General features: G+C 48.5%; 1 protein-coding gene across 2 annotated transcripts in view; it reads left to right on the top strand.

Moving 5' to 3' along the window:
* The first annotated feature begins 115 nt into the window (after positions 1-115).
* TCF7 (transcription factor 7) overlaps positions 116-16128 on the top strand; it is a 68510-nt gene continuing 52497 nt past the window's right edge. For both annotated transcript variants that reach the window (XM_027643253.1, XM_027643252.1), the window contains exons 1-3: positions 116-702; positions 797-863; positions 1264-1373. In XM_027643253.1, the coding sequence (XP_027499054.1) occupies positions 505-702; positions 797-863; positions 1264-1373 (375 nt within the window). In that variant the 5' untranslated portion in view covers positions 116-504. The remainder of the gene's footprint in view (positions 703-796; positions 864-1263; positions 1374-16128) is intronic.

Below are 16128 nucleotides of genomic sequence, written 5' to 3'. Positions count from 1 at the left end.
GGGGGGGGGGGGGGGGGGGGCGGCGGCGGCACGGGGGGGGGCCCCCGGAGCCCGGCATCCCGCGACTCCTGCCCGCCCGCAGCCTGCCGAGCCCCCCGAGAGCCGCCGGAGCGGGGAGGGGAACGGGGGAAAGCGGGGAGGGGAGGAAAAGACTGAAGAGGGGGAGAATCGATTCTGATTTATTATTTCTTTTTTTTTTTTTTTTTTTGTCCTAAAGAAAGGGTTTCGAGGGAATTTGGAAAGCGGGGAGCGAAATTAAAGGAAAAAGTTTAAAAGTTAAGAGGAAGGGAGGAAAAAACTTTTAGAAGAAAAAAAAAATTCAAGAGGGAGCAAGCTTTTTTACGTATAGGGTTTGTTTTGTTTTTTTTTTTTCAAGAGGAGGAAAAAAAATAATTGAGGGAGGGGAAAAAAAAAAAATAATAATAATTGCGGAGGGCTTGATCCGGGAGAACAATACTCGCCGGGAAAGTTGCTGCGCGGCGGGGAGGGAGCGGCGGGAGGAAAATGCCGCAGCTGGGCAGCGGCGGCGGGGACGACCTGGGCGCCACGGACGAGATGCTGGCCTTCAAGGACGAGGGCGAGCAGGAGGAGAAGATCCCCGAGAACGCCTTCACCGAGCGCGACCTGGCCGACCTCAAGTCCTCGCTGGTGAACGAGTCCGAGGGCAGCGGCAGCCCGGCCGCCGCCGCCGCCGACCCCGAGGTGGGTGAGCCCGGCCCGGCCCCGCGCCCCCCGCCCGGCCCCGCGCCCCCTCCCCACCGCCCCCGCGCTGCCCCTCTCTCTCCTCCCCATGCAGGCCCTCCGGCGAGTGCAGGATCCGCAGAGAGTTTACCAGGAGAAGCTCCCGGACCACATGGATGATGGTTAGTCACGGCAGTCCCCGCGTGTTTCCGTGTGTCCCCCTCTCCTCGTTCCCGGTTCCCGCTGGTCTTCCCCCGTGTGCCCTGTCCAGTGCTCGCCCTCCCCGGGGTCGTGATCCCCCCGGTCCCCAGCCCATCACCCTGTCGCCCCCGGGGAGGGAGGGATGTCAGCCTGGCCACCACGGCCCCCGTGGGAAAGCTGTGTCTGTCAGCACCGAGGCTTCCCAGCGTCCCCAATTTGGGATCCCACAACCATGGGGGACCTTGGTACCCCTCCACACCTTCTCCAGGGAGTCCAGGACAAAAAGACTCCCACAATATGCTGTAACCTCTTTGGGGACCCCCGACAGGCAGGGGAATCACCTGTTGTAAGGCCAGTTTTGACAGGGCACGTTGATTTTAGCAGGTATGAAACATCAGGACCCAGGGATGTATAAAGGATCTGCATATTCCGGCTACCCTTTCCTGATGCTCTCAGATCCGTATCTGCCAAATGGATCTATGTCACCTCTGGTGAGTTCCTCCTCTCCTCGTGGAGAATTTTCGTGGCCTCTCTCACTGCTGAAGTATGTTGTGGGTATTGTGCAGGCACCTACATGTGCTTTTTTCCCAACAAATTGGAGCCCGGTTTCTGCAATACCTGGGCGCTGTTCTGTCCGAGCCGAAGGGAGAAGCCATGGGAAGGGGCAGAGATGCTCGGCAGGAAGCGCCTGCTTGGCTCCAAATTTGCTGGAGGAGCTGCTTTCCCGACCTCCCCATCCTCTAGGTTTGCCTTTACTCTTCCAGCAATCAAACCCTGATATCTAATGGAAGAATGCCCCTTCGTTTTTCTGGGTCACAGGCTTTGGAAGGAGCAGCTCCTGGTGTTTGTGTTCAGGGATATGTCCCGCAGCTGAAGTTGAGCTCGATGTGTCTGCTTGTTAAACAGCCAGGTTCTGCTGTGCTGTGGGTTAGGGCTCTGTGGTGGATGATGGCCCAAAAAGTGGGTCTTGTGCTTCTAAAATGGCAATAGAGGTTTTTAGGAAAAGGCTTCACGCTGCCGGAGGACTATTCCCGTCTTCTTGCTGTAAAGTTTTTCCCTCTCGGTTTAAATCAGCTTTAGTAATTCTGTGTGTCGTACTATTTCTAAGTTTTGCTACGTGAGTGATTAAACTAAAGGCTGCTCTACAAAAGCTGTCTTTTCCCGTCACCACCTCTATCAGAACTTCAGTAAACAGTGTCCCGACTGTGCAGCAGTCAGTTGGGGCTGGTGTGGCTCCTGGGGAGCCGGCACTGCTGCGTTTGTTTCTGCTTTATTCTGCATCAGCCGTCGGCAAGGGAGGACAGAACGTAATTTGGTTTATTTCGGGTTTAGTTTTTTAACCTTTAAAGTGGTGAGGTTTAAAAGGATCTATAAAATCGTCCTTAATTCCAGGCATTTGTTCATAAGAGGAGGTTGGGGGTGTTAAACTGGTGTTATGAAAAATTGGTGGATTGTGGGGTATGGAACTCAATATTTTATTTGTGGGAATCAGTGCCGTACCCTCACACCTGACCCAGCTGGCCTGGGCAGCAGGAGACGGGTTCCTGTGAGACCTTCCTGCACCCAGCTCAGCTCTTCCCAGGGAATCAGTTTGCCTGGCTGCAGGCTGCTGTGACTTTGCCAAAGTTTGCAAATACTGAGGGTCTGTCTCTAAATTTTGGAGTCTTCCTTCAGTTTCCAACAAGAAAAGATATGTTTGCGAGGCAGGGCCAGTGTAACCCAAATAAGCATTTCTTCTGGTGCTTCCCACCTTGTGTCCCTTCATCCAGGTATCAGGTACCACCCTACCCCCGAAATATGAAGCTGTTCACTTCCTGATAAATTTTAAATTATATTAAATTTGTCTTATTGAAACACATTTAGTGTGCTCCCTGGGATAGAATCTGGGTGAGTTCAGAGTTACATTAGTCCAGCAACTATTTGTTGTAGTGGAATATTTCTTTCAATCTTAAACTCTTCCTAGATGGGCAGCAAAGTGCAATAGCCTATTTATTAGCAGTTAGGCTAAAAAGTAAGTTGTGGTTTGGGAATCGCCTCTCCCCTTGATAATGGAATGAAATCCAAGTGGTTACTGGCAGAGCAGCAGATAGGAGTAAGTAGACTGTGCAGAACTCAAAGGGGAGAAAACTGAAGTAGCAGAGGAGGAATGATCCAGTCCCCTTGAGAGCCTCCCAAATCATCCAGTGCCTCAGCCAGCTGCCCTTGGGCCTGCTCAGGTCCTGCCGTGGCTTACGTTGTGTGACTTAAAGAGCTGATTTGGTGTTTTCAGCTAAAAGTCTGTTACCTAACAGACAGGGGAAGATTTCTTCCTCAGATGAAGGCTGGTCTTGTGGTTTTTCAATTTACTGCAATAGCTATTCCAGTGTATTATTCTGGGCAATTTTGTCTTGTGTTTCCATTGACTGTGCAAAGGTTATCGTGGTAAATTATGGATTGCTCTCATATAGATTTATTGCTGCTGTGTACATTATGTGAAGTGTGGGCTATAATCTGGTGGCTGCTGCCAATAATTGGGGAGGTCAGATCTGTGACCGAAGATTGCAGATACTTAACCATCCATAAAAGTGTGTTTAATTAACACTTTAGCACAAATAGAGTCGGGGAGGAAGGTTGTGTGAGTGAATGGGATTACATATCACAGCCATGCGTGCTCTTGATAGTGGAGATTGTATTTTGGTTAATGAGGCTTCCTGGAAACGGTTGTTTGCCGTTGGGATTAATTTTAGAATCTTAAAAAAAAAAATATATAAATTAAAAGATTAACCCAGGAGTACTCTGGCAAACTTTCAGGGCTTTGCATTGGAAATAGTAATTTACCTGATTGAGAATAGAGTGTAACTCCCTGAAAGACGAGGGGCAACCGAGGCTGGGGCTGAGCCCCTGCCCTGCAATGCTCTGTAAAACCACATTTTTTTCGGTGGGCTCCCCACGAACCCCATCAGGGCCCTGCAAGCACTGCTGGAGCAGCCCTGGCGCCTGCCCGGGTGGGTGTGTTGCTACCGGCAGCGCTGCTTTCCTATTTTCTTTCTGATTTTCTCAGCAGCATCACTTCTGCTTTGTTTCCCTCAAGGTGGTTGTAGCCACTAACTGTTAGGCTGCTCACCCCAGCATCCTGCTCGGCTCCCCGCATCTCCCAGCCCAAATTGCCTCTTTTTACCAAAACACACCCACTCGTGTTATTTACGAGCTCTGGTGCCGCTCCAGAGCGATGCTCTGAAGGTGTCTGGGTACCTGCCACCAGCAGCAAGGCCAAGCCCAGCTGATGGTCCCTGGAGGGCCAGCAGCAGCAGGAGGGTGGCAGGAGCTCCCTGCAGCAGGGTGGCCCACCTTGGCTGCAGGTGGCAAATGCCAGTGTGGGATAATTCAACTGGAGCGATGCTGGTTTGAGCAGGCACAGGTTTCCGGGGCTGGCAGTAGAGCTGTCACAGGGGGTGCAGCCAAAGTGCTCCTGGAGCTGCATTCCAGGCAGTGGGCTGAGCCTGGGTTTTGGGAGTGAGCTGTGAACCCCATCAGCTGCTGGGCTGGGGAGGTCAAGGGTGTCAAGAGCCTCCTAGAATAGCCCGTATACACCTGAAATCCCAACATTCTGCCAGGCCCCAGCAGAGCCAGCTCTCACCTGGCTCTCAGGTGCTGTGTGCGTGGTGCTTCATGGCTCCACTTTCACTCTCCCGTCTCATGCAGAGTCCAGTTTTTTCCAGGAGTGAAATATATGGGATTTATGGGTTAAAAACCTGCGAGAAACTTCCAAAGAATATGAGCAAGTTGAGGAACTGTTTTTCTAAATTAAATATAAAATCATAAAACTATATCCTTTTTTAAATAGTACAAATGACTTTAAATCAAATTAAGGTACATCCTTAGTAAGAACATCAGCCTTTTAGGTGGTTACAAACATTAGAGGTCAGACATGGTCAAACATGTTAACACTTTGATCAGATTAAAATATTTTTCTTGCTACAGTTGTATAATTGAGTTTAGACCTGCGGGGGTTTTCTGAACATTGTTATATCTTGTACCATGTGGTAGTTAAATGGTAGAAGGAGCACTTATAAGTTCCTTTAAGTTCCTTTTGTAAATAGGTTTATAAAATAGGGGAATGAGCCATGCTGTCCTGGATGTAGGGCACAAGTTCTCCCCACTCCCATTGATGGAAGAGATCCCAGGGGTGCTCCTCACACCTTCTGTGCACCTCAGGTGTATGTGCTGAGCGTGTGAGGTGAAAGCAGGATTAAAATGTTCTATATGTAGAGCTCAGGCGCTGGGCTTTCTGTCTGTGTGAAAAACAGAAGTCCAAGAGCCTCCATTTCTTTGGAAAACAGACACTACCTCATTTTCTTAATTATTAAGTTGTCTAACCAGAGCTTACGTGGGAGCAGAAGGGTGGGGGGACCTCCCCAGCCCTGCACAGCTCAAGTCCCCAGATTAGACTGCAGGACTCACAAATAGTGCCCCTGCTCAGAGCCTGGTCCCCGTGGTCCGCTGGGCTCCTGGAGCTCGTTCAGAGGGTTTGAAATGTCCCCTTGGGCAGGGCAAGATGAAAGTGCAGTTACTGCTGGCCTGGGGCCACGGGGCCCAAATGTCTAACACGAGGTCAGAAAGCACAGAGCTGCAGTCTGGGGCTGCTCTTTGCCGGACAGAAGCTGAGGCAGCAGTCCCTGAGCCCTGGGACACGGCTGGTTCTGCTGCATCCCCTTCCCCAGGGCTGCCCCATCCCCGGGCAGGAGGAGGCTGTGGCCCCCGCAGCAGCTGGCGGAAGGAAATCTGCAGCTCAGCTGCTTCTCTGCGAGGTCTCTCTGTCCTGACTTGCACTGTCAGGGCAATAGTTTAGTATTGCTTTTTCCTGTGTTGGGTTCTGATCTTGTCGAAACCAGTGGGAAAACTCCCCGGAGCCGCCGTGTGACGGGGATTTGTCCCTGCGAGGGGACTGCTGCATCCCTCTCCAGATGTTGTGCGTGCAGGGAGGGAGGGAGGGAAGGCAGCTGGAAGCCAACGGCAGCTCCGTGTGTTCCCAGCAGTGCCTGTTGCTGTGGGGGAGCAGCATCCCAGCCAGGTTCCCTGGCAGCAGGGTTTGCACTGCAGGACCTCGCCGGGTTGGTGCTCTGTCCCCATCAATTGTCACATTCCCGGCAGAAAGTGTTAGGAGTGCGTGGCTGCTGATGGACCTCCTGGCACACAGACAGATGAGTAATTTGTTCCCTCCTGACCAAAGCAAATCCAAATTCTTTCAGCTCCTCTACCTAGCTTGAAATAAGATAATGGTGAAAATCATTTTTTACGTTAAAGCATAATTTTGGATAGGTGGATGTACCAAGGTACAGGGCTTCCGAGGTCATTTATTGCATGTCTGATTCAGTCTTGGTTCCCCCCCAAGGAAAATTCTTGTGTTAATTTCTGAGTTCATATCACACCCTCAATTTTGAAGCAGAACTTCCCTTTGAAATAAATTAGAGAGTTCTGCTTAAGAAGCAGTGACACGATACAGCACTGCCTGTGTGTGGTCTAATATAACCTTATTTTTAAAATTGTTTGGAATGAAAAAAAGAGAAAGAAAAATGTCACAGGGAAACAAAAGCAAGTTTTATGTAAATCTGTGCATGTGAATAAGAGTGCACGTGATTCAGACAGTTCAACAATATCTGCTCTCCCACTGGGATTCCTTCACAGGCTACCCTGGAATTGGCTTCCCAGGCATGGGATGCTTGGGGGGGGGGGAGTTGCTATGAGATGTGTATGGTAAAGGCACCGTTCCTGCAAGCTTCCAACTGTTGCTGTTTGTGAAGTGTTATGAGCTCAATCGGTTGAGAATCTGGAGAGAAAAGCAAAAACTTAACATCAACTCAAGTTCCCGAAGCTCATCCATGTTAATGATTAGTATTTTTGAAATTTTAACTGTGAAGAACAAAGTGGTTTGGGTTTGAGTGGCACGTCCGAGATGAAAGTGCAGAGCTGGTCTGGTATGTGGAGCTGTAACCCAGAGAAGGGAGAGCAGGAGGAGCTCTGCAGTGCACTCACGTTTTGCTCACTCCTGCCATGGCTCCACAGACACCATTGAATTCCTGTGTTGGGGTGAAGCCCCTGACCAATCCATAGGGTGGGATGTGCTGTTCCCAGGTACCCGGCCCAGTAACCCTGGTGTGTTCCTGTGACTAAACAGACATTGCTGGCTCTGTAGGGATGACTCCCTTGCCTGCTGTCAAAGATCATCTGCAAAGGGCCAGATCCTAATCACAGACTGAACCCTCTCTATCTGTGGTGTGATCTGCAAGGGAAGCAGGATTTCGGGATTCAGGTGGTGTGAACTGCACACCTAAGATCCCAATCTGGCATGGACTGTGTGTGTCTGTGTGTGCATGGCGTGGTGATTATCGGGAGAGCAAAGTCTGGTGCTGAGGAACACCACCAGTTTTGCCATTTTTACCATTAATTTTGTGCCTGCAGTTCTGCCTTTTGGCTGCAATTCACCAAAACCAAATTTAGTCTTTGTTTCATAGGGATTGGCCTTTGAGCCCCCTTGGCAATTCACCACAGAGGAGGTGAGGAAGGACTCCAGCACCTGTGAGCTCAGGGAGGCTCTGCTGGACAGAGTGGGGTTGGGTGAACAACAGTCAGGCACATGCTGCTCTTCAGTTACTAAAATCTCCCGCACCACATGTGAGTCACGAGAAGATTTCCTCAACAAATCCTCAAGGATTGTCCTCTCCTCTCTGTTCTATGGATTTGAAGAGGGACTAGATGACAGACATCCCCAGCACTGTCTTCTTGAAGGCATCGGCAATGTGGGAGCTTCTCTTCATCCCACTCCTCCGAGGTTTTGGGCTGGCCACAGCCACTGCAGCTCCCTCTCCTTTCATTTGCTGCTCATTTTGTAGAATCACAGAATGGTTTGGGTTGGAAGAGACCTTAAAGCTCATCCTGTTCCAACTCTCTGCCATGGGCAGGGATGCCACCCACTGGGTTGTTCAGGGCCCTTGGTTTCCCATGCCTTTGCCACTCCACCTCATTGCTCTGGGAGCCAGGAGATGGCTTAGGTCAGCATCTCTCCCAGCCTGATGTACACATGCTCTTACCTCATCCTTTACCAATGGTGGGTGGAGGGCACAGCAATAGGAGAGTAGGTACAAGTTGCTTCCTGAGCTCTTTGCAGAGCCACTGTGGCGGGGAAAGCTGCTCAGCCTGATCAAATCCCAGGTTGGTGCTGAGCTGGGACGTGTGAGTCCCCCCCCCCAGGCTCTTTCATGTGCTATTCTTCGAATTTCTCTGTAAGAAATAGGCTATAACATGATCCTTGCTCATTAGACTCTGTGTCTGGAGGATGAAACAAAGGTTTGGTAGGAGGACGGGTGACTCAGAGGGTTGGTAACAGGATGCAGAGCTGTTCTCTTCCTACTTTCCAGTTTCAATCCAGCTGAATCAGTGGAGACTGTTCTGCCTGCTGGCTTGTCCAGTGGTCTGTCCAGGAGGGCACGGCTCCCTCCAGCCCCCAGGCACTGCGGGTGTTTCATGGGGTGAATGATGAGGTGTCCTAAGAACCTGCAGAGTCTGGACCAAACCCTCTGTGAACGTCACCCAAGGTCCTGTTCTCACCATGAGCCTGTCGGTTCAGCACATGCTGGTGGCTCACAAACCCACCCACTCCATCCCTTAAAGGAGGGGATTGTAACCTCATGCTCCTCTGATTGCAGTGGGAACTGTTCCTTGGTTGATGATCTTGGACAAGGAGCTCTACCTTCACCTCCTTATGGAACAACTTAGTGCTGCTTTGTCACTGGTTTTTGCCTTTGGGTCTTTATGATTTAGGATCATAGAGTCATTTATGCTGGAAAAGCCCTGTAAGATCATCAAGTCCAGCTGTTAACCCAGGAGTGCCAAGCCCACCACTAAACCATGTCCCCAGGTGCCACATCTACAGGTGTTTTAAATCCCTCTGGGGACAGTGATTTCTCAGGACAGCCTGTACCAGGGCTTGTCAACTTTCTCAGTGAAAAACTTTCCCTGATATCCAATATGAGCCTCCTCTGGTGCAGTTTGAGGCCATGTTCTCTTATCCTATCAACTGTTACTTGTGAGGAGAGCCCGACCCCCACCTGGCTCCACCTTCCTGTCAGGAGGGAGTGAGAAGGTGACCCCTGAGCCTCCTTTTCTCCAGGCTGAGCCCCCACTGCTCCCTCAACTGCTCCTCATCAGACTTGTGCTCCAGACCCCTCCCCAGCTTCGCTGGCCTTCTCTGGACACACCAGAGAATGTTCTCTGGACCATTCCAAAAGTTATAAAGGACTATTCCACCACTGCCTCTGTGATTTCGTGGAGGAAGTGAGACACTTGTTCAGTACTGAGAATGATGAGGGTTAGCAAAACCTGGCAAAATCAGCTGTCCCCATGCAGAGCATCCTGCTGGCTGGAAGTGCTGGGGAAGAGGTCACCAAAGTGTCTTTAAACCACTGCTCCTCTCCCGTCCACCGCCTCTGTGCTAAACACAGCTCAGCTGCCACGAAAGGAATCTGCTTCATTGTGTTTCACGGGGTCCCAAAATTAGTATTTTGTGAAAGAAAACAATAAACTCAACAATGCTGTGGTAAGTTTCTGAAACCAAAGTAAAACTGGATACTAGAATCTGGAGCACTTTTCCCCTCCGGTTATAACAACTTTGCATTTGATTAAATGATAGGCAAAAAACCGTCTCAACAGTATCTCCTTTGTTCCATTGAAGAATCTGGAACTATATAATATACAAAGTACACGTCTGCCTTGAAGAGCTACACAGTAATCATGGACTGACCAAAAAAAAGACCTTTTTTTTTTTTAAGTGATTCGACTTGTCTGCTCTGTGCTGAGTTTGTGGTTTGCTCCGAGGAGTAGCGTAAACTGAGGTTCTGCTCTGATGGGACTCACACAAAAGTAAAACGTGAAGGCCCAAGGTTATAAAGTGTGTTTGAGTGGGCACAAGGGAGATGTGATTATAAAGGCACTCGTGGAAGGAGTGCTGGGGAGAGACTCTTTGCAGCAAAATGCTCAGAAAGGAGCAGAAATGTGGGATTTTTATTCTGACACTGAGGAGACGGCGCTGCAGAGGTTCCTTTCATGTTTAGGAAATAAACCATCGTAAGATCTACCACATGAAAATTTGTTGTTCTTAGCATGGAGAGGCTGATGAGGTGGCTCTTGTTACGTGCTGCTGCCCTGGAAATACTGGTGCAGGAGTGGAGATAGTGGAGAGGAGTCATTGGCTTTGGATTCTAATGTGGGAGACACAGCACAGTCCCTGAAACCACCATACCCCGGGATGAAAACTGACCTTTGAGCTTTGGCTTCCTGCTACAACTTACAGAGTGTGGCACTGCCAGTTTTGGAATCTCACCATCCAAAGGGATATGTGGATTCCGAAAGCCGAGTGATGTTTTGCAAGATCACATTGTGCTGTGCTGAGTGTACCTTGGGAGTGCTTAGATAAATTAAATAAATAGATAAATTAAAATATGTGTATTACCCAAAATCAAATCTAGAGGCAATAATATAAAATAAGAAATAAAATTTAAAAAAAAAATAAACACACAAATCTTTTAGTTTGACTTTCTCTGATAAAAAGCAAATTCTCCAGGACTGTGCACCATATGAAACACATTATAAATGCTCTTGTAAAATCCACATCATTATACCACATGAAAGACCAGGTCCTAAAAATAGCCATTCAGAGAGGATGCAGGCTAGTAGCAATTTCGGTGATCATGAAATAGTTGTGTTGACATCTCTGTGCATGCACACCCACAGAAAGCTTTGACTTTTGAATATTCTTAGCAACATTTGTGCTTTATGGAATTTTCCATGTTCTCGTCCCATGAATAGTCCTTTACCCAGTGGCATTCCTTTCTGATCTTATCCCCATGTTTCTAACCCTGATTTTATTGAGAAAATGGGCAAATTACTTTTTTTTTTTTTAATTTTACGTGAAACTCTTTCTTTGCTATCAGTTTGGCAGTGATTGGCAGTATCAGTTTTATTTCCCTGTCTCCTAGCAGGGAAATATTTTCTTTTTCCTTCAACAGACACACACATCCCTGGTATTGTGGGGAACTAAGTCTTAGAATGTAAACCTGGAGCATTAGATGATAACACAAGAAGCTGCCACATCTCCCCAGCCTTTGTATCTGCTGCAGTATTCAAAAGAAAGTAAACGAAATAAATCTGCAGTAATTACACAGCAGTGTATTCACAACAAAAAAAATTTCTTCCTCATCCCGGCGATCAGAACTTGGATTTTGTTTTGGGATATGAAAGGCTGCAGCCTCCTGGCTTCGGTGTGTTCGCAGCAAAGCCCTGGCTGGGCTCGACTGCCGTAGCTCTGGGACAGACAACAGAGTCCTGCCAGCTGATATCACTCGAGATCTTTTTGAAGAGCTCATCAGATCTGACTTTACTGCTGTTGTGTTTCGGTTTTAGCTCGTTATTTGTTTGAAAGCATCACTATAGGGATGGTTTGCTGAAGAACGTTGGAATCTTCGGTGCTGATCTCTCGTTTGCATTTTTCTTTTATAAGTTGTATGATCATGATGGGGATGTGCACCTTCACATGAGGGTGGCTGAAGGCTGTGGTTGGAGCCTGTCCTCAATTTTAAGTGTGTGGCCCTTCTAAAACCAGTTGGAAACAGTCTGTATCCTCAAAATAAGTTTGCTTGTGGAATTGGAGCAAAATCTGTGGAGATGGTGAGTGAAATAACAGGGTGCTGTAGAAAATTACATTGCTTCTGAAATAGCTGGCATGAAAATCATGAAGTCTGAGGTTTCATTCAAATCAGATGTATCTCTGGTTGTTGTGGGGCAGGATACAAACTCTCCAAGGGATTTACAGGGAGCCATACAGTTGTTTCAGGTTGTTTTAACTTCAAGGCAACTCTTTTCCCTTGTCCAGGTCTGGAGTCCTGTTCCAATGCAAACAGGCTCTCCAGTTTTTAGCTTGATCAGTCGATTTTATTGCAGGCTGTTGGAAACTCTGAAGAATCAAATGCTGTAAAGTGACATCACAGAAGTGGGTTTGCTGTTGCTGACTTAGCTCCCTGGAACATCCTGGACTAGGGGACGTGGGACACTTTGACAAGGCATTAGTTTTATAGAGTAAATGCATTGATTTCCACACTGTCAGTAATTTAAGGATCTATTTGCAACTAAGTGCTAAGACATTTTGGCTCCTGTTGGCATCCTACTCTGTATAATGCAACAGACAGTGGGATTTAGAAAAAGCTAAAAAGTTTTTAATGCTTCTGGCTTGAAGCTGACATTGTGCCTAAGCCCTTTTCTTTTTCCTATGATTAATTTGGTGGCTGAACCTGAGGTTCTATCTGGCAAGTTAGGTTTTTCACTACTCAGGTAAAAGCACTAAATATCCCTCACTTGGACTTAGGGCAGCACTTGAATGCAAGAGCTGTCATAGGGAAAATTTAATTTCTTGACTCAGGAGGACAGAAAATTACCTGATATGTCAGTGCTGGTTGTTTGGTTAATGACTTTACTGGAAATAGTGTATAACTACATGCATATATTCGAACTTCACGAAATAAGATGTTTTCAAATTATAATGTGCTGTTTGTGCTGAGATGAGTTCAGTTGGTTGGAGCAGGGTGCTAATAATGCCAGGGTCACGGGTTTGATCCCTGTACAGGCCATTCAGTTAAGAGCTGGACTTGATGATCCTTCTGGGTCCCTTCCAGCTCAGAATATTCTGTGATTCTGCTCGTCTTACACACGGATCTGCATGTAAATGCACAGTGATGGATGAGGCAGGCTGCAGCGAATCCCTGAAAGATCAGTTCCCATATCAAAAGGAATCTCTATTGACCCAAATTTCCTTCTGAAACCAGTGGTGAGTGCCTGGGTGCTGGTTGGGTGCGTTGCTGTGCCCGGGGGCGGGAGCTGCCTGTCTCCTGCGCCCAGGAGCTCGTTTGATACAGGATCCTCTTCCCCGAGAGCACCAGGTGCCGTGGCAGACGGGGTGAGTAGCCAGATAAACAGACACGAGCAGCACCAGTTGTTTATGTGCTAACACAGGATGTTCTCAAAATCAGGTAAGAAGTGAGGCATGTTACCAAGTTTTATAGCAGAGGAACCGGATAGTCTTGTAACTGCCGTGCAGGGCTGTGGCGGAGGAAGCGTGGTTTTATCCCGGCTCCTGCTCCCGGTCCCGCAGGAGCTTGTTTTTCTGTGACTCAGTTTCCCCCAGGAGCATTGTGGAGCTTTATCATTTCATGTGTAAGTGATGTTTGGAGAGCACTGCAGGGACAGCCACGTGGATACTGAAAAGAACCATAAAATCCCACGCAGGGGACTGCAAGAGGGGATGTGTCAGAAGTGATCAGAGAAGGACTAGCAAAAAAAAAAGTAATCTGTGCTGCTTGTTAGACCATTTACTTCAAGATATTAAACAAATTGCAATTTCATAACCTTCTAGGGAGTTGCAGGTGGCCTTAAGACCACAACTCCTTCAAGGCAATTGGCATCTTTTCTTACTTTAAAAACAAGTCACCTTTTTGGCCTAAGCAGTAATTTCATAGAGTGGCATTAGTTGGATGGGAACAATGATGGTATGGTCCAACATGTCTGAAATACACAAGCTGCACAAATCCTCCTTATTAAACCAGGGACAAAATGTCATTTGTTTACCCACTTGTAATATGGTGATGAGAACAACCTCCAGGATCACACGGCGTAACTTTTGCCCACATGTACCAAACCTCTGGATGCATAATTCAAATTCCTTGTCGTGAAGAATGAGTCTATTTATCTTGGAACCTTTTTTACTTAAACAGTAATCTCTAGGAAATCATTTGTTAACAGTAGTTCCCTGCCAGTTTGTCAGCTAATGGCTTGAGGCAAAGTCTGAAGTGGATGAAATCTTTTCCAGGGAGATGCTGCTGTCGCATGGGGTGCAGAAAGGTTTATAGCAGACAACAAGTAGTGGAGGCGGTCAGATGAGTTCAGTCCAACTTCCAGAATCCCAAGGAAACCCGGCACGACGGGATAAAGATGACTGTTATAGGAGTGCATCATTTGTAGAATATTAAAGCCATCAGCTGTGCCTGTGTCAACTTCCACGCCTGAGTTTTCCTTACTGGCGGCTCCAGGTGTGAGTGTGGGGAGGCCAAAACCACACGTGTTTGTGGTGGCTGAGGTTCTGCCTCGCACCCTGGGCATTTCTGCATCTCTGTATCCCAGGCATCTCTACATCTCTGTGTCCTGGACATCTCTGCATCCTGGGCATCTCACCATCCTGGGCATCTCCACCTCTGCATCCCTGCTCCTCCGCATCCCGAGGCATCTCCCCACGCCAGGTGTGGAGGCAGCCGGGCGGGAGGGCTGGGGTGCAGCCCCCCCAGCTCAGCTGGGGTGCCACAGGGTGTCTGCCAGGGCAGCAGAGTCCTCCAGCTCGGAGATGTTATCGCCCTCTCCAGCAGTCTAGCAGCGAGTTTCAGTTAGGTAATGAGTTATCTGATTTCCCTTTAATCTGGGCATCACTGCAGCGCGACAGCCTCGCATCGCTGTTTGTCTCACGCTCAGGGCTGCAGGGAGAAAACTGGCAAGAATGGGTGAAAATTCACTGGAAAAGGAGGTAGGAAAAGCCACCCTGGCCCGCACCAAATCCCTCCTTTTTGCAGCAGGAGCGGGCGAGAAATAACTGCCCCGAGCCGAAACTCTCCCGAAAGGCCACAAAATCCAGCTGAAGTAAATACCACTTCCCTGCAGCATTATCTCCCACTCGGTGCTGTCTGCCCACAGAGGATGGTAGGGTGTAGGAACTGGCAGGGGATTAATGGCAGCCTGGTTCATAAAAAACTCAGCTGCCAGAAGGACGTGGGACCCAGACAGAAGTAAAGAGGGGCTGGTTCTCTCTGCAGATGCCCCCAAGTGCTATTTGTCTGAGAGCAGATTTTCCCACAGATCTTTGGCCTTCATATTATTTGAAGAACCCCCTCTGCAGCTGCAATCCTTCCCTCCCCCGAGGGAAAAACAGGGTGGTAACTTTGTGAACTGAATGGTGTGGAGGTTTAGGAGTACTGCCATGGGAGGGGAAGATTTGGCTCATTAGCGTGGAACATTGTGTTGCCAGGAACAGAGTTTTGGGGCAGAACTAATAACATGGAAGCAGATGCAGTCAGCTTTTATTAAACTGGTTTGTAGATGACTCTAAATAGGCAACAGTTGTATCTGGGGCTTTCCTTGCGAGAGGCAGAATGGCAGACCCCAGCAGCAGCAGAGCCTGCCTTAGGTGCTGGATAAAAAGTACAGAGAAGCTAACCAAATCCCTGGATGTTAGGAAAAATTGCTCTCAAATGTATTTAAAAAAAAAAAAAGACAAAAAAACCCAACAGAAGGTTTTATGATTGTGGTATAATCTTTAAAGTTTTAGAGTCCACACATCTCACTTTGAGCAAGGAGCATCTGTAGAGCCATGGAGTTCATAATCTGAAGGACCCAACGTTGTATCCTCTTCGCTTTACCATGGTATATCATCTCCTCTAGGCCATGGACTCCCGAGTTTCACTCAGTTACCCAAATAGCTGGACATGAACTGCTTGACAGTGCATTACGGGTAGGGATGGATAAATTAATTTCCAAGCCAAGTTTTGAAGCACTTCTCCCTTGCACCTCCCTTTCCGTAGCACCCATTAACTCCACAGCTCTTATCAGCACCAGTGACGGTCGGGTGCCATTTCCTGACACATGGCATTCCATGGCCACCAGTAATGATGGGCTGAACTTGCTCTGTAATTGCCTTGCACTAGTACACAGGTTGGAATGACCACCAGCCAAATACAAACTGCCCATCTCAGCCGCCTCCCAGAATCGAGTGAGACCGTTGATACCTCTGAGGAGCCACCACAAAGACCATCCATCCTCTGCCAGACCCAGCAATGGCTGTTGCTGTGTGTCCTTACAGTGTCCTCCTGGTCCTTCACCACCTCCATGCAGCCATGAGGGTGTTGGGAATGATGAGACTCCATCAGCACATCTGAGCTTACAAAGCTCTGTAGAGGTGCCTGTTGGATTGCTCACATCTCCATAGATACCTGTTAGTTGTCCCCTCCTTCCATGCCAGCTCCAGCCACCATTTCATGGAGCAAAGAGAACCTTTCCCTGCTCCACTCATCCAAGAGCAGCCTGGCATACACACCGTGTGCTCCCTCCTGTGCTCCCAGCAGCCTCATCCTCCCGGTCTGGCTGAATAAGGCAGGAAGAATCCCGCTTGGATGCTGAACTCCA

Source organism: Corapipo altera, unplaced genomic scaffold (assembly GCF_003945725.1).
Source record: "Corapipo altera isolate COAL_440 unplaced genomic scaffold, ASM394572v1 75, whole genome shotgun sequence".
In the NCBI taxonomy this organism is placed as follows: Eukaryota; Metazoa; Chordata; class Aves; order Passeriformes; family Pipridae; genus Corapipo; species Corapipo altera.
This window is presented reverse-complemented; position numbering and strand designations above follow the sequence as displayed.